The sequence below is a fragment of the Leptopilina heterotoma genome, unplaced genomic scaffold (assembly GCF_015476425.1).
Source record: "Leptopilina heterotoma isolate Lh14 unplaced genomic scaffold, ASM1547642v1 Lhet_45, whole genome shotgun sequence".
Classification (NCBI taxonomy): domain Eukaryota; kingdom Metazoa; phylum Arthropoda; class Insecta; order Hymenoptera; family Figitidae; genus Leptopilina; species Leptopilina heterotoma.
In genome coordinates, this window is record NW_025111086.1 from 1,907,961 (window position 1) to 1,933,307 (window position 25,347).

The 25,347-nt window shown below is 22.5% G+C and overlaps 2 protein-coding genes across 2 annotated transcripts in view; one reads left to right on the plus strand and one right to left on the minus strand.

The window, feature by feature from the left end:
* LOC122507149 overlaps positions 1-25,347 on the plus strand; it is a 614,585-nt gene that overhangs the window by 209,197 nt on the left and 380,041 nt on the right. The window lies entirely within an intron of this gene.
* Positions 6,484-8,492, minus strand: LOC122507150 (piggyBac transposable element-derived protein 4-like). Its single transcript, XM_043619716.1, has 2 exons — positions 8,147-8,492; positions 6,484-7,974 (listed from the first exon to the last, which is right to left on the minus strand). The coding sequence occupies exon 2, from the start codon at positions 7,949-7,951 to the stop codon at positions 6,749-6,751; it is 1,203 nt and encodes a 400-aa protein (XP_043475651.1). The 5' UTR covers positions 7,952-7,974; positions 8,147-8,492; the 3' UTR covers positions 6,484-6,748.

Below are 25,347 nucleotides of genomic sequence, written 5' to 3' on the forward strand. Positions count from 1 at the left end.
ATTTAAATTACTTGTAAATGTACATTAAAGTTTTTGGAAATTTTCGAATGAACTTGAAGAAAAATAATTTAAAAAAATATATATAAAATAAATTTAAATTATTTTAAATTTTTAAATTTGTAAAAGTAAATTGTAATTTTTGGAATTTTCATGAACGAGTTTAAAGAAAAATAGCTAAAAAGTGTTTCTTGTAAAAGTACCTTAAACATTTTTGAAAGTTTCTCGAACGAATTTAAAGAAATACTTGTTTTTTGCAAATAATTATTTAAGGAAAATATCGAATAAAAAATTCTTGAATTTTCTTGAAACGAGTTTGAAGAAAAATATAGCTGTAAAGTTTTTCTTGTAAAAGTACCTTAAATTTTTTGAGAAGTTTCTCGAACAAATTTGGTGAAAAATAATTGAAAAGTTTTCCTTTGTAAAAGTACCTTAAACTCTTTAGAATTTTCTCGAACGAATTGGAAAGAAATATTTTTTTGAATAAAAATGTCGAAAGTAAATGTAAATTTAAAGTAATTGTAAATGTACCTTAACGTTTTTGTCAATTTTTTTGAATGAATTTGAAAAAAAAATAACTAAAAGATTTTCATTTGTAAAAGTACCTTAAACTCTTCTGGGATTTTCTCGAATGAGAAAAATACTAAAGTGATTTGGTAATTTTCAATTTTTATTCAATTTTTAATTAATTTAATTTAAATGTTTATTCAAGTTAATTTTATTTAACTTTAATTTTTTTTAAATTTTCTTTTAATTTTTAAATTAAAATTTATAATTCCTAATTTAATGAAATTATATCGTCACGAAGTGTACTGAAAAATAAAGATAATAAAGGAAAAAGTTATAATATCATTTTTTAGCAGAAAAGAAAAAAAAGGAGAAAAAACATGAAAATATAAGTATATCCATAAGATCGATTGGCGAAAGTTCATCTCCATTTCCGTCGTTTTTATATATCTGCCCTTTAAAATGAAAGTTTTTCTCGTATCGCTATTCAAAAAGGTGTGAATTGCCATATATTAGTGATAAACGTAATTGCATTTTATTGCCAAAAAGCAAATGGCAATCATTACTCAAGTATACTTGTGCTCTCGAAAATTATCGCTCTGAAAAATAAAGCGATCAAATTTCGTTTCGAATATCCAAAAAGCATTTTTATTACTTATTATAATTATCATTTTATAATTATTACTTACTATTAGTTAATATTTTTTATTATTTTCGTTAATAATTATTTTGTCACTAATTAAAAATTATTAATTATTTATTTTCGTTAATAATTATTTTTTTACTAATTTAGATTAATTTTTACTTGAATTTAATTCTAACGAAAATCTTGACCGTAAAAAACAACGATAATCTGGTAGTTTTCTAATAAGTCCCTTTATTTGATTTTTGTTTCTGAAATGAGAAATGATTTGTCACTTTTCACCAGGAGCAAAAGGTGTAGAAATTTTTTTTTTTCTTTTTTCGATTAATTGGATATAGATAACGAGACAAAAATATTAATGATCAAATTATCTTGCCTGGCTATATATTACATAACGAGGCGTGTTACACGCCTCATTTATAATATTCTCTATCTCTCTCTCTCTCATGGTCTCATTAAAATCGTCAGGAAGCTCCTGCTGTAAATAATATATGCATATATAAATGTCTCCGACCTCTCAATTCGGTTACAATTTCATTGCGCCATTAATTATAAAATTATTTTTTTGCAAAAAGACAAAAAATTTTGCAAAAAATACTGTAGACTTTGAATTAGTAAATTTTCAATGATTTCTAATATTTATTATTTTAATAAAAAATTTATCAAAAGAATTGAATAATTAAAAAAAAATTTTTATAAAATTCTTCGCAAACATTCAATTATTTTCGTGAATAGAAAAATTTTCACAGAAATTCAATTATTTAAAACAAAATTATTCTAATATTTTTCGAAAGTAATTAATTATTTAAATAGATTTTTTTATAAAATTCTTCGCAAGAATTCAATTATTTTTATGAATAATAAAATTCTTCTCTGGAATTCAATTATTTTTGTAAATAATAAAATTCTTCTCAGGAATTCAATTATTTTTCAAAATTTTTATAAAATTCTTTGCAACTATTCAATTATTTTCATAAATAATAAAATTCATCGCAGGATTTCAATTGTTTTTAATACAATTTTACAGGAATTGCTCAAAAACTTTTAATTATTTTTAAAAATTTAATTTCAATTCCTCGGAAAAATCAATTATTTAAAAAAAAATGTTTTTTTAAAATTCTTTAGAAGAATTTAATTATTAACAAAAATATTAGAATTTTTCACAAGAATTCAATTATTTTCAAATATTTTAATAAAATTGTTTAAAAGAAATCAATTATTTCAGTAACAATTTTAATAAATTTTTTTTTGAAATAATTCAATTATTCATTTAGATTTTAATAAAATTCTTTCCAAGAATTCAATTATTTACATAAATAATTTTTCGAAATAATTCAATTATTAAAGATAAATAACAAAATTATTCCTGAATATTTTATTATTAATTATTATTTTAAGGCATTTTAATAAAATTCTTTGCAAAATTGAATTATTTTTATAAATAACAATATTCATCACAAGAATTGAATTATTTTAAAAAGTAATAAATTTTTTCTTGAAAATTCAATTATTTTTAAAAATTTTATTAAAATTCTTTAAAAGAATTCAATTATTTTTAAAAATTTCAATGAAATTCTTAAAATAATAGTTGAATTGATTTCAATATATTTTTGAAAAATTTTTTTAAAAGAATTCAATTATTTTCATAAATAATAAACAATTTTCAAAGAAATTCAATTATTTAAAACACAATTTTCATTAAATTTTTTGAAAAAAATCATTTCTTTAAAAAGATTTTTTTTTAATTCTTCTCAAGAATGCAATTATTTTGAAAACTTTTCTTACAGTTTAGTGACAAAACTTCCATTATTTTCATTAATAATAAAACTTTTCGCTGGATTTCAATTATTTTTAATGTAATTTTAAATTAATTCCGCCAAAAACGCAATTCTTGAAAATTTGAATAAAATTCTTCAAAAAAAATTCAATTATTTAAAAAAATTTGATATAATTTGTTTCTTAGAGTGTAATAATTATTTTCAATTCATTTGTAATTACATTTCTTGAAAATGACTTTTAATTATTATCAAAAATTTGCGAATACAATTCTTGGTAAAAATTCAATTATTTTAAAAAAATGTTGATAAAGTTCTTTGTAGGAATCCAAATTTAAGAAATATTCAATTATTCAATAAATTATTTATTTTTGTATTTAAATAATTTTATTCTCGTTGAACTTTCTGATAAGAATTGATTTAAAATTGAAGAAAATAAAATGATTAAAGTTTTAAATAATTTTATTTATAAATTTCAAAAAAAAAAAAAATATTTCAATTCCTGTCGACAAAATAAATAGGTATTTAAATATTTATTTATTTTATATCATTATTCTATTTTTGAATATAATTAAGAAATTATAAAAAAATTGAGTCGTCAAGTTTAATTTTTCGTTAGCTACTTTTTTACTACTTTTTCTGGCTTTTACCTACTTTTTTTAAAAAATTAATTATCGAGTACGAAGCCTGGTGGTAGAAAACGACTAGTTAGTAAAATTAATAGAAAACAACTGATGGTTAGTAAAATAATAGAAAACTACTAAATACTAAAATTAGTAGAAAACTAGTATTAGTAAAATTAGTAGAAAACTACTATTAGTAAAATTAGTAGAAAACTACTATTAGTAAAATTAATAGAAAAATTCTAGATAGTAAAATTAGTAGATAGTAGTAGTAATAGAAAACTACTAGATAGTAAAATCATTAAAAAATAACTAGATAGTAAAGTTAGCAAAAAACTACTAGTTAATAAAATTAATAGGAAATTACTAGATAGTATAACTAATAGTAAACTAAGTTAGTAAAATATCTAGTATTTAGAAATATTAGTAAAAAAAACTAGTTAGTAAAATTAGTAAATAACTTTTAGTCAGTGAAGGAAAAAAAAACTAGTAGTCAGCAAAATTAGTATAAATTACAAGTTTGTGAAAGTAGTAGAAAAATACAATAGTCAGCAAAATTAATAAAAAAAATCCTTTTTCGTAAAATTAGCAAAAAAAAATACAAATTAGTAAATTAGTAGAAACAACTAAAAACAAAATATTTTCTGAAATTTCCCCTAATGTAAAAAAATAGTTCTCATCTTCTTATCTTTAAAACTTATTCCCATTTGAAGTAAATATATATTCTCTCGTTTCTGCTCTTCTCTGCTGATATACGAAAGACAGTTGTCACAAGCAATCCTAACGTGAAGTTACGCGAGAACGAGTTTGGCAAGTAACTCGTCGTCGAGAGAGCATAATTACCAGCAATGTTGTGTGTGGTGTACATATATTGTTAACGAAACAGGTCGTCGTCGTTTTCGTCCTTCTATGTGTGTGCTTCTCTTTTACTAGGAAAAAGAAAAAGTGTAAAACAAATTTGCCGGAAGCCTTCGTTTATCGTTCTCTCTCTCTTTTCTTTCTTTCTGTGATCACCTTTAGGCGCGATTACCGTACAACTTTGAAATTTACTGTATCGATAAGAAATAATTATTTCAGTTAATTGTTACATTTCTTTGTGATGCGGCATTATAGGTTCTCATGTTTGTTGAGGGAAAAATTTTTCTCAATCAGTGTGAGAAGATTCCTTTCATTCTGATTCAGTGCTTTTTTTTATTAGCAATTTGTAGGGGAATGTAGTCAAGGTTGGCTTACTGTCTAGGTAGGCCACTCGCGTTTTTTTGTCAAGTTCACTAGCGCCACCTACGCGCATTTTTGTCGAAGCTTGTCTTAGTGAAACCTAACTTTTTGTTCAATTACATTTTCGGAAAATCGAAAATTGTGTTTTCTGTGACGTCGGTACAAAAAAAGCTGAAAAAAAGTTTTGTGCATAATGTGAAAAACCATTAATAAAAGATAAAAAACAAATTGAATCGTCAAGGCAAGTATGCAGAAAATTTGTGGGACTCATGGTTGAAAGGAAAACAAAGTAAAAAATTGAATCCCGAAACGTATTTCTTTATGGTTACAACAATTCGGTAATGTTACTTACTGTCAAGGTCGGCCACTATGTGTTTAAAATGCGCAAAGTTGAGGACGAGCTACTTCATTTGCAAAAACTGCAATTCTGTATAACTCATAATATAATTGATCATCTTATTAATATTTTTATTTAATTTTATTAATATTTTAGTGCAAAACTTTTTTTTATTTATATTTATTTTTTTATATTGTTTATTGTTATTATTTTGTTATTTCATTAAGTTACAAACTGTAAACAATAAAGAATCAATTTTCCGTAACTCCAAACATGTTATTTTATTTTTTAACGATTAATGCCCTTTGAATTTTAAACATGGCCGACCTTGACTGTAATGGCCAACCTGGACTACAAATTTTTTTTTTTTTAAATCTTTATAACTTTTTCATTTTTAAACCTGTCAATTTACTTTGTACAGAAAAAATGTTCCTATTAAACAGGACTTTCCAACCATATACTTCAATTGTCCAAATTCATTTTTAAAAAAAAGTTATAAACAAAAGTCAAAAAGGTGGCCGACCTAGACTATGTTCCCCTACTTTTATTTTTATTCGATAAACTATTTTTTTCGATTTTTATTTTTTCTATTTTCTCCGTTTTTCGTATTTTTGTTATATTATTTATTTTCTCTATTTTTAACCCGTCAGCACTCGCGCTAATTTAACAACTTTCTTTACTCGCGTGTTGAGAGATTTTCTCACTGTTATGCGCATGCGTCTAGTAACTTTTTTGGCGGCTATATTCAAATTACCTTTCTTTACTATAAACATATTATTCTTATTTGCAAAAGTATAAAATTACTTATTACCATTTATTACATTAATTAATAACGATTTAAGTATTTATTATTAATGATTTATATAATATATTACTATTATTAATCATTTTATTTATAAAATTAAACAGTTGTAATTTAATTAGAATAATTTTACAATTATTAATTTATATTTATACATGGTTTATGTATTATTTTAAAAAATATTAAAGAATTTGTATGAAACATTAATTAATGCAAATTTAAGAAGATTCAGAATTTATTAAATAGTATTTTACATCGTTTTTACGAAATTGTAAACATTTACATTTTAAACAAATATAAATTTTTAAAGCAAAAGAATAGATTTAAAATCTTATTATTCGTATTACTCTATTAAATCAAACATTATAACAATCATCACAGTACAGCAAAGTGTGTGATGGGCATATAAATTGAGAGCAAGTAACACATCGTTTTTTTGTTTTCTTGTTCAGTTTTCGAGGACAAAATTCACAAAATCCTTGGGATGTCTTGACTGCTTCTTCAATTCTAATGTTTCCTATTCGTTTAATTAGTGATCGTAATTCAAGATTTAATGAAGGCTCCATTACTCGGACTTTTAAAAAAGGAATAACAAGATCTTTTGCTAACTGGCTCAAGAAAGAGCGACGAGTTATTTTGTTTTCAGTGTTTTCTCGATAAATTATTTGGGAATTTATTCCACCAATATTTAATAAGGCATAAAATATTACCATAGGCCAGCGACGAGTTTCTCGACTTACACTGTAGGTACCTTTTAATTCATCGACAACGTCTACAGCTCCTTTCGTTAAATTATAAAAGGTAATTATCTCAGGTTTTTTTCTTTGTCCACTATCCTTATCGATATCACCAGAATTGTGCAGGGAAGACAACATCAGCACATTTTTGTTTTTTTTTTGAAACATATGAAACTAAAGTACATTTTTCAGTAAAACCAAACATACTAGAGTTCACAGCCTTTCCTTTGGTCTGAAGAAATTGAGGAGGTATTTCTCTTTTATTCTTGCGCAAAGTTGTTACAACAGTTGTTCTGTGGTGATCTAATAAATCAACAGCCAATGGTATAGATGCAAAATAGTTATCCATCGTAATGTTTCTACCTGTGCCTAAAATTGGAGCGGAAATACGTTTAACAACTTGATCTACGGAATTAGAAATATTAAAAGGTCCATTCGGTTGTTTTCCTCCGTAAATTTCAATATTGGAGGTGTAAAATAAACGAGAATCCACCAAAGCCCACATTTTTAGACCATATTTTGCTGGTTTCTTTGGCATATATTGACGGAAACTGCACCTCCCTCGAAAACTTTCCAGCATTTCATCAATTGTTAAATATTGACCAGGTGTATAGCATTCTTTACATTTATCGTTAAACATATCAAAGATCTCTCGTATTGCCGCTAATTTATCCAATTTCGTTCTTTCATCTCGAGTATGAATATTGTCAAAACGCAATGCATTAATCAAAACATAAAACCGCTGAAGATTCATTGAAGCTCGAAAAAAATCCGGTGCTGTTCCGTCTGAAGCCCAAAATTCTTTTAAATTCACATGATTGCCTTTTTTTACACCAATCATATACAACAAACCAAGAACGGCTCTAATTTCAATTTCAGAAGTCGGACGAACATCTTTTGCGTTTTTATAATTTCTTCGAAGCTTATCAAGTTGAATATTTGTGAAATTAACTATTTTTTCAATCATATTTTTAGTAAAAAATAATTCCCAACACTCGAGAATACTTTGAGCATTTTTGGCAGCAGTTTTAACTCCTGGCAACCTGATGACAATATTATGCTTTCTGGTTTTTACTTTTTTATTTTCAGGAGAAGAAAACCATTTTGTCGTTTTATCTTTGCCTATGAAAAACTTTTCACTAGTATCATTGCAGCTAATGTCCTCACTCTCGGAACCTGATTGTTCAGTGGAACTGTCATTCGAAACTTGTTCGATATTATCGTCGCTTTCTCCAGAAAGCTCGAAATCTTCCTGGTCAGATACATTTTCTTTTGAATACCAATCGAAATCTTTTTCCTTGTTTCTACTCATGATTAGAAAACATTCGAAATAACCTAAAAACGTCAAAATAATAATATGCATATATGTGTAAAAAAAAAGTGTAAATTAAACAATATGAATGTAAATATACTTTGTATATGATATAATATAACACAACGTAAAACTCTTTTATGAATAAATAATAATAAAATTATTTTTAACGTTAAAATTATCAGAGCAACTTACCACAGTTTGTTTACAATTTGCACGTCGACGCCATGACAGTTTTCAGTATAGTTCTATTTCACTAGAATATCCATAGGCGAACGAGTTTTGCCGAACACCTCCCGACAATTGCCGAAGTCCCACTCTCCCAGCTTACTTTAGTATCGTGTAGAGAAAAAATCTCATGGATCAAATTGACAAGTATAAAATAAACAATTTTTTTTTAATAAACGGTATTCTCTGAATTATTTTTATTATTTTTGTATGAAAATAGAATACGTTTTATGAAGATAGAAAAAACCTCGGCAATATATATAAATTTTAACCTTAAAATTTTTAAATATTAAAATTAGAGTGAGACTTTTTCTCTATAGCGCGAGTGCTGACGGGTTAAACTATTTTCTCTATTTTTATACTATTTTCTCTATTTTTATACTATTTTCTCTATTTTTGTTTTTTTCTTCTAATAATAATAAATAAATCTCCTTTTGTCCCCTTATTTCAATTTCATCAGAATTCAGAACGTTAGAAAAATAATTAATTAACATTCAAATAATTAAAATATTACTATTAATAGTTTTTTCATAAAAAAACAAAAATTCTAATACAAAACCTGCAATTTTTTTCCATTTTTGACAATAATTTTTTTTTTAAATAACTCAATTCTTGAAAAAACTATCATAAAATTATATCTTAGAAATTATCTAACGAATAATTTTATTTATACATTTTAAAATTAATTAAATTTTTAAATAGTTGCGTTTACAATTTTCATAAATAGATGAACTTTTCAAAACATTTTAATTTCAAATTTTATGAAATTTCAATTTTGAAAGAATTTTATTTAGAAATTCTAAAGAATTGAAATTTTTGCAAAAATTCTCAAAATTTAAATTATTCTGAAATTAGTTCAATTTTATAATATTTGTATATTTAATTAATTATTAAAAATAAAGAAATTAACAAGGAAATTTAGTTAAAAACACTAAAAACAATTTTGAATTTTGGAGAAGTTTCAAATAATTGCAGAAATTCTATTATTTTCAAAAGTAATAAAATTTCTCGCAGAAATTCAATTATATTCAAAAATTTAAAGTAATTCTCGACAAAATTTCAATTCTGTTTATAAATAATAAAATTCTACAAAATTGAATTTTTCTTCAAAATTCAATTATTTTCAAAAATTTTAATAAAATTCTTGACAAAATTTCAATTATTTTGCAAAAATTTTCCTAAATACAATGATATCTACTATTTACTATATCTACTATTTTAAAAAAATTTTACAAAAGAATTCAATTACTTAAAAAAAATTTTATTAAAATTCTTCGCAAACGTTTAATTATTTTCATAAATAATAAAATAATTTCACAGGAATTCTATTATTTACGAAATTTTTTATAAATTTCTTCGCAATAATTCCATTATTTTCATAAATATTCAAACTCATCGCAGAATTTCAATTATTTTTAGTACAATTTTATTTCGAATACCTTGAAAAATATTATTTTTAAAAATTTTATTTAAATTCATCGAAAGAAGTTAATTATTTAAAAATTTCGTAAAATTTAATTGTAAACAAATACATTTGAAAATTCGCAGAATTTTTTTTTAAATTATTGTAAATAATTGATTTAAAGAAGAATTTTAGTTAAAAAATTCTAGAAAATAATAATTGAATTGAAATTATGAAAATAATTTTGAAGAAGTTACAGTAAAGATATTTCTTACAGTAAAAAAAATGATCTTATCACTCAAAATCCAATTATCAAAAATTTTAATAAAATTCTTTACAAAATTTCAATTATTTTCAAAAATTTCCATAAAATTTTTCGAAACAATTTAATTATTTTGTATAATTTTTGTGCAATTCTCAACAAGATTTAATTATTTTCAAAAAATTTCATAAAATTTATCCCAAGAATTCAATTATCTTTAAATTAATAAAATTCTTTGTAGAAATTGAATTATTATCAAAAAAATATTAATTAAACTCTTGGCATAAATTCTAAATAATTCAATTATTTTCAGAAATTTTAATAAAATGTTTAATTCAATTATTTTCAAAAAATTTCATAATATTTTTCCCAAAAATTCAATTAACTTAAAACTAATAAAATTCTTTGCAGAAATTTTATGATTATCAAAAATATTAATAATACTCTTAACATAAATTATAAAGAATTCAACTATTTTCCTAAAATTTTAATCTATGTGATAAAAAATCACATGATTCTTCATGTTTTATAATAATATTCTCATAAATTGTTGAATTTCAAAAAGATTTGAATTTGAATGTTTTACAAATTCTAATTCCTATGGAAAAATAATAATTATTAAATATTTTTTTAAAAAACAAGTTATTTTGTGATTTTTGTTTAACAAAAGCAATTATTATTATTTTTATTACGAAATAATTTTAAAAAATCGATTTTTCCAAAATAGCAAATATTATCATTTGTTTTTTATTATCATTATTATTAACAATTTTAATCATAACCATAAAAAAAGGCTTAATAACAAATGAAAAGGCCAAACAACATTTTGCAAGGACTCATTATATTAATGAAAAAAGAAGAAAAAAAAATTTCCACTTTTTTGCTATCATTGCAGGGAAAATTAATTTATTTCAATTGCTTCATTGGAAATTGTATTCCCTTGAGCAATATTTTAATATTTTTCCCTCTCATTGAACTCTTTTAATCGTAATATAAATGTATTCATATAATGTATTTATAAGAACTCTCTTTGCGATAGGCAATGCGATTAATAATCTGACATAAATTCTGACGCATTTCATGGAAAGTTGACAAGGCATTTCATGGAAACTTTCAATTAAACCGATAGATAGCCTTTTCTTTCAGTTGAAGGCCTCGGTATAAAATATATTTTATATTTTACAAATAAAAATTTTCTAAACTTGCGAAACAATATATTTATAATATAAAGGTACTCCTCCTCTATTTAGCAGAAATCGTGCAACAATTTTTTTTTTAAACAGAGATTTTCAAATGTAATTACACTGAATTTTTTTTTACTTTTCCAATTTCTCAAGATGAGAAATAAAGGTTAAATTGTTTATTTAAACAAATTGAAGAAAAAGTTTACGAGACGTTAGGGAAGATTTATTTTTCCAATTTTATTGATTTATTGTACTTAGTAATGATTAAATTACTTGTTATTCACTTATTCAATATTCAATTATTATTATTTTTACTATTTAAATATTTAATTATCACATAATTGAAATTAAATTCAAATCTATTTTTTTATTTACTATTTTGTTATTTTTCACATTTTGATGCTCATAATATGAATTTCACTTTTTTCTGATATCATTTCATTCGTTGTCGCTTTAATTATATAGTATTTAATTAAAACACAAATTTTCTCTTTTCCCAAATGTTAAATAAATGTGCGTTCGATTTTATTCTTTTTTCCATCAAGTTTCTTCACAAGTCATAATTTTAGATAATTATATTATTATTTCTCTTAAAAAAGAAAACGAAAACTTTCATAATGAGCAATTAAAATATTATTTCTTCTTTCATTTTAAAATGAGAATTTATTGGTTCGATTTATATGCGCGCTCTTAAATTATATAATTTAATATTCGTTGTGATAATTTTCTCCCCTTTTTTCGAATTCTTTCTCACAATTATAAAATGTAATTACGTAACCGGATATATATATGAAAACTTTATAATTATTTATATAAAATTCATAGTTTTATTTTTGAAAATAGAAAAAAGTAACTAAAAAAAATATTTATTTGGATTTATTAAAAATTATAATTTTTTAATAAATCCAAATAAATATTTTTTTTAGTTACTGGAAAGTAATGGAAAATTTTTCTAATTAAAAAAAATTTTTTTTGAACGAAATAAAATTTATTTGAAGCAAATAAAATTTTTATTTATGTAACAAATACGATTTTTATTTTTGAACCAAAGAAATTGAAACAAATAATTTAGTGGAACAATTTTTTTTATTTATAAAGAAAACTTCTTTTTTTTGTTTAAACAGTATTTATTTTTTTTTATTTTTTTATAATTATTTTTTACTCCCAAGTATTATTTTCCATTTTCACTTTTTTCCTCACTTTCCCTTCACGAGCGCACGCGGCTCGATTCATCAAAAAACACAAAAGCTCGCCGATTAAGTCGTAAAATACTTATGATCACTATTCAAAATGCATTTTTAAACGTCGGTGATTTTACTTTTTTTTCCCCGAACGTAAAATAAGCAATATATATCGAAATAGCTTTAAAACTTTATACACGCATTATTTTATACATACATATTGTGCTGTGAAGGCGGTTAAAAGAAACGAAAATTTTTTAACCGCGACTCAAAAGAGCAAATGGGAATTTTGAAATTGCCTCATAAGTTTATCACCCATACTATAAAAAAAAAAAAAAGAAAAATTTTCTCTTCATAAAAATTTTGTATAGTTTGGAAAAGAAAAAAATTCAAACGCTCAGACGAATTTCAAATATGAATTTAAATTTTATAACTTTGGAATATTTCTGTTCAGAAGGGGGGGGGGGGGGGGGGGAGGAATTTTTTTCTCTTTTCTTAAGAACAAAAAAAATTGACTTGCTTCTGGGTAATTTTCATTTGAGCGGTTTTGCTAGTAGTCCTTAGCTTTGAAAGATTTTGGCAGAAATGGCGTTTTTACGTCATGGAAATTATAGTGATTGGTCCGTCAGCTGCCACAAAGTTCTCGTCGCGATTCCTTTTTATTTTTATGAGCCCTAAAGTCCGGTTGTCAGAGAGTCGCTCTTTTTACAAAAAAAAAAAAAAAAAAAAAAAAAAAAAAAATTCCAACTTGTATGGCGTTATTCCACTCAAGGATCAGCGTTTACATGTTCGGATTTTCTCTCTCCTTCTCTCTCACTCTCTCTCTCTTTTTCTCTATTTTTTCTCCTTTTTCTCTCTCTTTCTATTTTTTTTCTTTTTTTCTCTTTTCAGAAAGGAAAGAGAGAGGGAAAGAAAAAAAGAAAGAATGAGAGAGAGAGGGGGGAAATAAAAAAATAAAGAAAGAGAGAGAGAGAGAGGGAGAGAGAGAGAAAGAGAGAGAAAAAAAGAAAGAGCCTCATCCTCTTGTCTTAAAGTATGAGGCGTAACGTTGGTATAAATGTATTCCTGTGCGGCATGACCTATTCTTCGTGAGGGCGATTTTAAGGTTGAGTGCGCGCTCGTCTTAAGGGGGTTAATTTCTTAAACGCTCATTCGACTGGACCTACACTGACGACTAAAACATAGGGTTATTATGCCGGCGAGCGATTTATACAAGTTTAAGAGAAAGAAGACAAAAAAAAAAATTAACTCTCAACTAGAATCACGTATATGCGTGCTTTTGAGGTAAAATGAAAAATTGAGAGGAAATACTGAACGGAAATGTGGTTTTAATTTACATGAGGAAAAAAAGTATATATAAAAAGTAATTTTGTATCCGTAGGAAAAAAAAATCCTGAACTATTTCATTCTATACGCATTTCAGCGAAAAATAAAAAAATAAATTTTTACTATATTTTCTAGTTTTTTTTCTTTTTGTTAACAGAAAACTCTAGATTTTTAGATATGACAGTTGTCGCTTATTCACATTTTTTGTAAGGATATCCTAGAATCGAAAATCTTAAAACCTGGAAATGTTAGGGAATTTTAAAAACCTTGAAAAGTCAGGGAATTTTGATCGAAATCCTGAAAAATTCTAAAGTTATTCTAAAGTTATAGTATTTATTTTTAAAAAGTAATTTTACTTAAGGATTTCAAAATTAAATTAATTTTAAAAGAATTGCGTTTACAATTTTCATGATGAACTTAAATGAATTTAATTAGAAATTTTGTAAAATTTTAATTTTAAATGAACTTAATTAGACATTTTGTAAAATTTTAATTTTAAATGAATTTAATTAGAAATTTGACAAAATTACAATTTTAAATGAACTTAATTAGACATTTTGTAAAATTTCAATTTTAAATGAATTTAATTAGAAATTTTGTAAAATTTCAATTTTAAATGAATTTAATTAGAAATTTTTAAAATTTTAGATTTTAAAAAAATTTTAATAACTAAAATTCTTTTGAACTTAGTTAAATATTTTGAATATACAAGGATTGTAGAAATTCAATTATTTTCAAAAGTAGTAAAATTCTTCTCAGAAATTCAATTATTTTCAAAAATAAAATTAATAAAAATTCCTAAAAGAATTCAATTAGTATTACTATACTTATGTAACCATTACAACTTTTGTAATTTTGTTTCTCTGTAGTGCCCTTTGATGGTTTTTACCGTGGGCTTGTTAATCATGCAAATAAAAAAAAAAAAAAAAAAAAAAAAAAAATTAGTTTAAAAAATTTTTAATAAAATTCTACGCAAACATTCCATTATTTTCAAAAATAACATTTTTTACAGTGATTCAACTATTTTCATAAATATAATAAAACTCATCGCAGACTTTCAATTACTTTTTCAATACAATTTTAATGGAATTCCTTGAAAAATGTAATTATTCTTAAAAATTTTATTAAAATTTATCAAAAAAATGCAATTATTTAAAAAAAAATTTTTAAATCTTTGCCTATACTTTTAATACATTTTTAATTAAATTGTTTCAAAGAATTAAATTAATTTCAAAAATTTAGATAAATTTCTTTGTAATAATTCAATTTTCTCAAAATAATTTTAATAAAATTGTTTGTAGAAATTTAAATAATTTCAAAAATTTGTCAAAATTATTATAATTTATAATAAGTTATTATTATATTTAAAAAGAAATTTTAATAAAAATCGTCTCAAGAATTCAATTATTTTCAATAGTAATATATAATTTTTCGCAAAAAAATTCTCCAAAATTCAATTATTTTCAAAAATTTTAACAAAATTCTCGTCAAAATTTCAATTATCTTTATAAATAATAAAAATTTTCTCCGAAATTCAATTATTTTCAAAAAATTTAAATAAAATTCTTGTCAGAATTTCAATTATTTTAATAAATAATAAAATTTTTCTCCGAAATTCAATTATTTTGAAAAACTTTAATAAAATTCTTGGCAGAATTTCAATTATTTTTAACACAATTTTTATTAAATTTCTCGAAAAAGGAAATTATTTTAAAAAATTTTATTAAAATTTGTCTAGAGAATTTAATTATTTAAAAACCTTAGCCTATATTTTCAATACTTTTTTAATTAAGTTTCGTCAAAGAATTAAATTATTTTCAAAAATTTTAATAAAATCTTGTCAAAATTTTAATTATTTTTAATACAATTGTCATCAAACTTCTCAAAAAATAAAATTATTCTTAAAAATTTTATTCAAATTTGTCAAGAGAATTCAATTATTTAAAAATTTGTTGATTAAATTCTCTATGAAAATACAATTTTAACAAACATTCCATTATTCAATAAATTGTTTATTTTTGTATTTAAATAATAATTGAATTCTCGTAGAATTTTCTAATAAATATTGATTTAAAAATGAATTTCAATTAAAATTTCAGATTATAATTGAATATTGAAAGCATATCGTGAATTTTTAAACATTATTGAATTTTAAAAAGGTTTCGAATTAAAATCTTTGAAAATTTGAACTTTTCATACTTTTAATTAAGAATTCCGTAGAATTAATTTTTTTTAAAAAGTTTAATTGAATTCTTTTAATTATTTGAAGATTTTAATTTCTAATATATTTAATTTGAAAAATATCAGAATAATCGAAATTTATCTAAAATTAAATTGTAAACAAAAGAATTTGAAAATTCTCAAAGAACTTTTACAAAAATAAAAATAAATTTTTATATATTATTTTTATGATCAGAAGAATAAAGTATGACAAAAATATACACCTTGGACTGATTATTAAAAAACAGTTACCTTCGAACGAAATAAAATTTATTCATTTCAAAAAAAAATTTTTATGCATAATTGCAAAACACGAACTATTTTACTATTTCAATATATATATAGTTATAAAACAAACCAATTTCCGTTTTGAAAAATTGACCACGCAATAATTAAGATTTATGGTCATTTTAACATTAGGAATATATTTACACAGTACTTCGGAACGCAATGGGAAATTACGGACTGAATGTGCAGAATAAAAAAAAAAAGAAGTGGAAAAATTTAAATCGCATAACGAAATGGCACCTTGCCAAAGGAAAACGATAAAGCAACAAATCTCAGCAATTCCTTTCATCAGTTTTCATTACAGCCATTCAATATCAAAACTTTATATGCCCGAGAATGAAAATGATTTCTTATGTATCTGTATATTTATAGTTTCTCATATCGCCTACGCATATTTTGCACGATTATGAACCATATTAATCTGGTCTTGTGTCTTTATGCACATATATACGGCAAGGAAATAAATCTATATGTGTGTGCGACTCGCCAGGAGATATTTTCATTTTTTCGGAGCACCCCTCACTGAATTACTTGAAAATTGCTTTTATTCGGATCAAGTTTCGGAAAATTGATTTTTTTAGCGAAAATAAAATAAAAATAAATAAAACAATTTTTTTTAAGTTTAAGATAAAAAAATGTGCCTTAAAAATATTTAGTAGTAGAAAAAATTAAATGTTTAGAATTTATAAGAAAATTCTCAACTTTTTTGTCTTTTTGTTTGCCTCATAAACTATGAAATTACCACGAATTTTATTAATTTTTCCATTTTCAGAAATTTTAATAAAATTCATTGCAAAATTCAATTATTTTCATAAATAACAATATATTCATCACAAGAATTCAATTATTTTCAAAATTAATAAAATTCTTCGCAGAAATTCAATTATTTTCAAAAAATCTTTTAAAAAAATTGTCCTCAACATTTCAATTATCTTTATAAATGAATGGCAAAATTCTCTACTATTTATATTTATTACGAAAATTCAATTATTTTCAAAAATTTTAATAAAATTCATTTGCAAAATTTCAATTATTTACAAAAAAATTTCTTAATTCAATGATTTTCAATATTCTAGTATTTTAATAAAATTTCTCAAAAGAATTCCATTATTAAACAAAAATTTTCATTATAATTCTACACAAAAATTTCATTATTTATTAAAAGAAACTGAAAATTTCACAGGAATTCAATTATTTAAAATAGAATTTGTATAAAAAATTTGGCATTAAATTTTTCGCGGCAATTCAATTATTTTCATAAATTTAAAAATTCCTTTCAGGGATTTAATTATTTTCATCATTTCATAAATAATAAAATCATTCGGAGGAAATCAATTATTTTCATAAATAATAATATTCATCACAAGAATATTCAATTTTAATTAGTTTCAAAAGTAATAAAATTCAATTATTTTTAAAAATTTTAATAAAATTCTTGGCAAAGTTTCACAAGAATTCAATTATTTACAAAATTTTTGAATATGTTTCTTCGAAATAATTCAATTCACAAGTATTTAATTTCAATTTTTCAAAAGTAATAAAATTCAATTATTAACAAAAATTTTAATAAAATTAATTGCAAAATTTCAATTACTGTAAAAAAATTTTTCTTAATTCTATTATTTGTATATTAATTATTTTAATAAAATTTCCCAAATGAATTCAATTATTTAAAAAAATTTTGACTAGATTCTACAAGAATATTCAATTATTTTCTAAAATAATGAAAATTTCACAGGAATTTAATTTTTTAAAAATAGAATTTGCATAAATTTTTTTTTGGAAAAATTGTTTGAAACTTTTTTTATAAAATATCTTCTAAATAATTCACATATTTTCATAAACCTAATGAAACTTATTGTAAAATTTCAATTATTTTTAATTATTCTTAAAAATTTGAATAAAATTCTTCAAAAAAATTCAATTATTTAAAAAAATTTTAATGAAATTCTTTATAATAATTGAATTGTTTTCAATGTAATTTTAATACAATTTTTTGATACAATTCAATTATTTTCTTAAATAATAAATCTCATCGTAGGATTTCAATTGATTTTATTATAATTTTAAATTAATTACGCTAAAAACACAATTATTCTTAAGAATTTGAATAAAATTCTTCAAAAGAATTCTATTTAAAAAAAAAATTGGATATAATTATATAAAATTTTGTTAAATAATTGAATTTGAAAATAAATTTGTTTCTCACAATGTATGAATTATTTTCAATTCATTTTTAATTACATTTCTTGAATGAATTTAATTATTATCAAAAATTTTAATGCAATTCTTGGTAAAAATTCAATTATTTTAAAAAAATGTTGATAAAGTTCTTTATAAGAATTAAAATTCAAGAAATATTCAATTATTCAATAAATTATTTATTTTTGTATTTAAATAATTGAATTCTCGTAGAACTTTCTATTAAGAATTGAATAAAATAAAATGATTAAAGTTTTGAATAATTTTATTTATAAATTTCAACAAAAAAAATGATTGTATTTTGAAAGATTTTTTTAAAAATTAATTATCGAGTCGTACGAAGCCTAAAATTTTATTAAAATTCGCCGAAAGAATTCGATTATTTAAAAATTTATTGATTAAATTATGTATAAGAATTTAATTTTAAGAATTTATTGAATTATTCAATAAATTATTTATTTTTATATTTGAATAATTTGAATTCTAGTAGAATTTTCTAATAAAAATTGATTTAAAAATTAATTTTAGTTAAAAAGTTTTAGATAATAATTGACTTTTGGAGATGTTACCAATAATTGCAATTTTTAAAATAATTGAATTTTGCAAAGGTTTCAAACTAAAATCTCTGAAAATCTAAATTTTTATAATATAAAATTGAAGGGCTACATAAAATAAGGGGACGAACGCGAGGCTTGGAAGGGATATTACCAGTCGGGTAGCAGTGACAAGCCTTGAGCCGCTCACTGCTACCTGACTGGTATTATCCCTTTCAACCACGCGTTCGTCCCCTTATTTTATGTAGCCCTTCAATTCTTATAGTATAAAATAATTATATTTTTACTCAGTCATCTTTATAATTATTATAAAACATGCATGAAGATTTCGATATCTTCATGTTTTATAATTAAAATATTCTCCAAAGTTGTTGAATTTAAAAAAAGATTAGAATTTGAATGTTTTGAAGAATTTTAATTCGTACGGAGAAATAATAATGATTAAATATTTATTTAAAAGAGAAGTTATTAATGATTTTGAATAATTTTACTTTTGAAGAAATTGGTTCCCGATCATTTTACCGAATGATCATTGTACCATTTTTAATAAACAAAATAATTTTGTTTATAAAATAATAAAATATACAAATTAAAAAAATAAAAAAAACTTTGGCCTTTTATTTGAACGTTCAAAACTTTAGGGATATTGTAAAAGATAAAATACAAAAAGTCGATTTTTTCGAAGTATAGTAATAATTACAATATTCCCGCAATTTTCAAGTAATTTTGTGAGAGTGCTCCGAAAACATTAAAATATCCGCTGGATTCGCAAATATACATAAGGTTTATGTTTGGCGTAGAAAAATGTATATATCGAATAGCAAAGAAAAAAGAAAAGTTGTATAGCAAAAAAAATATATATGTATAAAATAAATTTTCTTTCTGCTATATAAAAGCTTGCGATATTGCATGCGAGCTGCATATGCATTTCAGGTAGCATTTCACTACCTGCCGCGAGACTGTGGGCAGTTTGGAATGCCAGTTATGGTGCACGTGCGTGCGCATGTGTGTATTTTATCGTTGTCCCTAATACCACGCGCGCGCTCGCGCATTTGCCCGCAAAATATAAATGCAAACGATCAGGAAGAAATTAAAAAAAAAAAAAAAAAAGGAATCACGAAAGTCGTCTTTATCATTGCTGTTGAGCGCACGAGCATCTTATGGTTGTTTGGTAGGCAGTCAACAACGCCCACATCATTAGATAATTCATATCATTGATATCGCTTTGCGGCGGTAGGTATATAATGCAACTGCACTCACACACACCCTTAAATAAACATCGGAACCCTTTACTGTTGTTTTTTTTTTCAAAATCAACTCTGCTGTTTTCTTTCTAATCCAAATTGATGATTTCCTATTCTTTTATTTTATTTTATTTTAATAAAATTTTATTGTATTTTTTTTATATTTTTATTCTATTTTTTATTTTTTTCTACATATTTCTATTCTAACTTTTTTATTCTCTCAATCGATATAATCCCTTTTTTCTACAATATCGCAACATAGTTAAATTTTTTTAAATTCTTGTTAAAATCGCAATTATTATCTTTATAAATAAAAAAAAATTCTTCAAAATTCAATCATTTTCAAAAATTTTAATAAAATTATTGGCAAAATTTCACAAGAATTTAATTATTTACAAACTTTTTTAATAAATTTCTTCGAAATAATTCAATTATTTTCATAAGTAATAAAATCTTCACAGGAATTCAATTATTTAAAATACAAAATTTCGTACAATTTTTTTGAAAAATATTAATTATTTAAAAAGATTTTTATAAAATTCATTTACAAGAATACAATTATTTTAAAAAAATTTAACAAAGTTTTTTTCAAGAATTCAATTATTTTTATAAACAATACTATTTATTACAAAAACTCAATTATTTTCAAAAATTTTAATAAAATTCATTTGCAAAATTTCAATTATTTTCAAAAAATTTTCTTAATTCAATAATTTTCTATATTCTACTATTTTAATAAAATTTTTCAAAAGAAATTCATTATTAAACAAATATTTTCATACAATTCTAGAGAAAAATTCCATTATTTTCAAAAAAATAAAAATTTCACAGGAATTCAATTATTTAAACTTGAATTTGCATAAATTTTTTCGAAAAAATCAAATGTTTTAAAAATTTGGTATTAAATTCATTAAAGTCAATTATTTTCATAGATTTAAAAATTCCTTTCCCGGATTTAATTATTTTCATCATTACATAAAAAATAAAATCATTCGGAGGAAGTCAATTATTTTCATAAATAATAATATTCATCACAAGAATATTCAATTTCAATTAGTTTCAAAAGTAAGAAAATTCAATTATTTTTAAAAATTTTAATAAAATTCTTGGAAAAATTTCACAAGAATTTTATTATTTACAAAAATGTTTATTCAATTTCTTTGAAATAATTCAATTATTTTCACAAGTTATAAAAATTCTTCGCAGAATTTCAATTATGTTTAAGAATTAAAAAAAAATTCTTGTCAAAATTTCAATTATTTTTATAAATAATAAAATTATTCATCAAAATTCAATTATTTTTATAAACTTGAATAAAATTCGTTGCAAGAATTGAATTATTTGTAGAAATAATAAACTTCTTTACAGAAATTCAATTTTAACAAACATTCAATTATTCAATAAATTATTTATTTTTTAATTTAAATAATTGAATTCTTCTAGAATTTTCTAATTAAAATTGATTTAAAAATGAATTACCGAATACTCGATTTATTATTTATGAAAATAATTGAATCCTTGCAACGAATTTTATTACATTTTTTTAAATAATTGAATTTTTTTGAAAAATTTTACTACTTGTAAAAATAATTGAATTCTGACGGAGGATTTTATTAGGATTTTTGTAACTAATTAAATTCTTGCAACGAATTTTATTACATTTTTTAAAAATAATTGAATTTTTTTGAAAAATTTTACTACTTGTAAAAATAATTGAATTCTGACGAAGGATTTTATTAGGATTTTTGTAAATAATTAACTTTTTTTAAAAAAATGTTATGATAATTTAAATTACTCCGAATTATGGTAGTAAATTTTACCATAACTAAATTTCCGAAATAAATCCAAAAACTGTGAACTTTAGCCAAGCAGTAAATTTTTTTCCCCGCTAAATAAAGCAAAAAGGAAAAAAAATTTTGAAACAATAATCCTCTGCTATAGTAGCGATGCAGTTTGGATAAAGTAAATTCGAGTTCCAAGTAGTCCGGAAGTTGGAAGGAGGTTCCACTCGTTTCCGTTTCTTTTTTGCTTCTTGAAAAACATTTTTTTTTTCTCTTCATTATTACTATATTAAATTGCAAGTTCAAGGAGAAGGAACTGACGCAACGCTCCTTAAAGAAAAAAAAGAAAGAGAAAAAAAAATCGAAGCACCTCATCGCAATTTGGTGGTGAAACTTTTTATGATGGTAGGTTTGATCCCATTTTTCCACATAATATATCCTTTCGCCAATTTAATTCGCGCAATTTGTAGAAGCAAGGTTGTTAGCATCTTGGAACTAAAAAAAAGGAAAAAAAAATTAGTTTTGTCGAAGAGAATTTCAGTGAAAGTGACCTAAATTAGAAACGACAGGGTTGCACCAGGAATGTTTGTGTGTAAAAGACTCGTGAAATATATATATTATAGATCTCGATAAAGTGCAAAAACATGCGGTAATAGCTAAAACGACTCAACCGCAAAGAGATCACGTTCCATTACAATGTCAAACGCTCGTCAAATTATATCGCCTATTTTTTAATTGACACCACTCAAACGTTTTTTTTTTCTCCCTCAATTTTCCCAAAAGTGAAATTTTATCGCATTCAAAAATTATAAATAAATATAGAAAAAAAAATAAATAAAGATACAAGTTATAAATTAATATAAAAATTATTATTATTATTATTATTATTATTGATAAATTATAAGACAGATTTCATCAAGTCTAAGGTACGGGATAGTTTCTTGACTTGAAAATAAAAAAGAGAATATAAGGAATACCGGAAATGGAGGAATATTATGAAATTTATGAAATAGGTAATGCAACAATTTTGAAATGAACTCTCGAGGGCGTATTGAATGCGAGCATGGTGGTCCCCGCGCGAACACAGTTTCTCTCTGTGACAGAAAAACAAAACAAATCATGATCCGAATGACGTAAGACGATTGTATATATATATATACGAAGACAGGGGTATGAGAGTTATTGATGAGAGAGGCTAGTAACCTTTATTTGCCATGTAACTGCATCATAGTCACGAGCCTGGAAGCGAACATATTGTTTGTTCCTCTATTGTTACTTCAAATTGTTTCATGTTTCAATCTTTCATTTCGAATATTTCTCTCTCAGTGTCACTTCCGTGGGAATTATAGGCACTTGAAACGAAAAGAAAAAAATAATACTGGACCAATCGTGAGTTTGCTTTATTTTAATTTGAATTTTCCCGCCAACGTAATTTTTCTAACGGTCGACGATAGGTGGCGAGAAGACCAGTGGAGGGGGTAAAAAATTAGACTGTCTCGTCGAGATTTTCTATTTTACGATATAACTAGCAAAAATTCGCGCGCTAAAGCGCGCGCCTAACTTTTTACTTCATTTTTAAAATAAAATTATCAATTTTAAAAATAATAGAATTTAAAAATTTTAAATTCAAATTTTTGTTGAAAACACAAAAATAATTCAATTTTTGAGAAATTGCAAATAATTCATTGCAGAAATTCAATTATTTTCAAAAGTAATAAAATTCTTCTCATAATATTCAATCATGTTTAAAATTAAAAAAAAAAATACTCGTAAAAATTCCCAATTATCTTTGTAAATAACAAAATTTTTCCCCAAAGTTCAATTATTTTCAAAAATGACAATAAAATTTTTGTCCTAATTTCAATTATTTTCAATATCTACTATTTCAATAAAATTTTCCGAATTTAATTATTTAAAAAAAATTAATAAAATTGTACAGAAACATTTAATTATTTTCAAAAATAATAAAAATTCCACTGGAATTCAATTATTTACAATTTTTTTTTATAAATTTCTTCGCAATAATTCAATTATTTTTGATAAATTTTTAATTATTATAAATTATTATAAAACATGAAGAAATCGATCACTCCGAGTCTTCGACTCGGAGCAATCAATATCTTCATGTTTTATAGCAAAATACTTTTATAAGTTGTTTAATTTCAAAAAGGTTTGAATTTGAAATTTTTGAATGTCTTAATTCCTGTGGAAAAATAATAATAATTAAATATTTATTTAAAAAAGAAATTATTGATGTTTTTAAATAATTTTACAATTAAAGAAATTCGTAAAAATGTAACGGAACATTTTTTTTTGAGTAAAATTTTTTCCTTTATTTTCTAAAAATTCAAAAATTTTCATTTTCAATAAAATCGACATTTGAAAGAATTTTAATTTAATATTTGAAAACAAATTGAATTTTACAAACAAATTTAAATGAAATCGATTTTTTACAGAATTTTATTTTTATAAATTGAAAAGAAATTGAATTTTTTAAAGAATTTTACAAAAAATTGAGTTTTGAAAGAATTTTAATTTCATAATTGAAAAATAATTGAATTTTACATCCAATTTAACAAAAAAATTGAATTTTCAAAGTACTTTAATTGAATAGTTAAGAAAAAATTAAAATTTTCCAAAAATTTTTTCTGAAAAATTGATTTTTCAATGAATTTTAATTTAATAATTGAAAAATTGAATTTCAGTACAAAATTTTCAATAACATCGACTTTTGAAAGCAATTTAATTTAATAATTGAAAAAAATTGAATTTTACAAACAACTTTACATAAAATCGATTTTTTAAAGAATTTTAATTTAATAAATTGAAGAATAATTGAATTTTTTAAAGGATTTTCTAAAAAATTGAGTTTCTAAAGAATTTTAATTTAATAAATTGAAAAATAATTGAATTTTTTAAGGATTTTCCAAAAAATTGAGTTTTTAAAGAATTTTAATTTCATAATTGAAAAATTATTAAATTTAACGAATAATTTTCTTAAAAAATCGATTTTTTGAAGAATTTTAATTTAATAGTTGATAAATAATTGAAATATTTAAAAAAATTTCTCTGAAAAAATTATTTTTCAAAGAATTTTAATTTAATAATTGAAAAATAATTTAATTTAAAAAAAAATTCCCAAAAAGTCGAATTTTGTTAACATTTTAATATAATAATTGAAAAATAATAGTAATGTTTTTTTTCACCCAAAATAAAAGAATGAGTTTGTGAACAATATTGTTATTAAAAATAAAAATTATGCATGAAATGGGTATTTATTTACTATTTCTTAATCATAATTTTTTAACTTTTCTATTTTTTTATAAATAAACAAGAGAAAAATTTGCATAATTTAGATCAGTCAAACGAAATTTGTTATAAAAAAAGCATATAATAAACAAAATGGGTAAATTTTTCATTTGTTAATCATCATTTGTTTTTTAAATTTTCTAATTTCTAATATTATTTTATTATGAATCATAAAAGAATACCTGCATATTTTCGATTTGTCAAAACAAATTTTT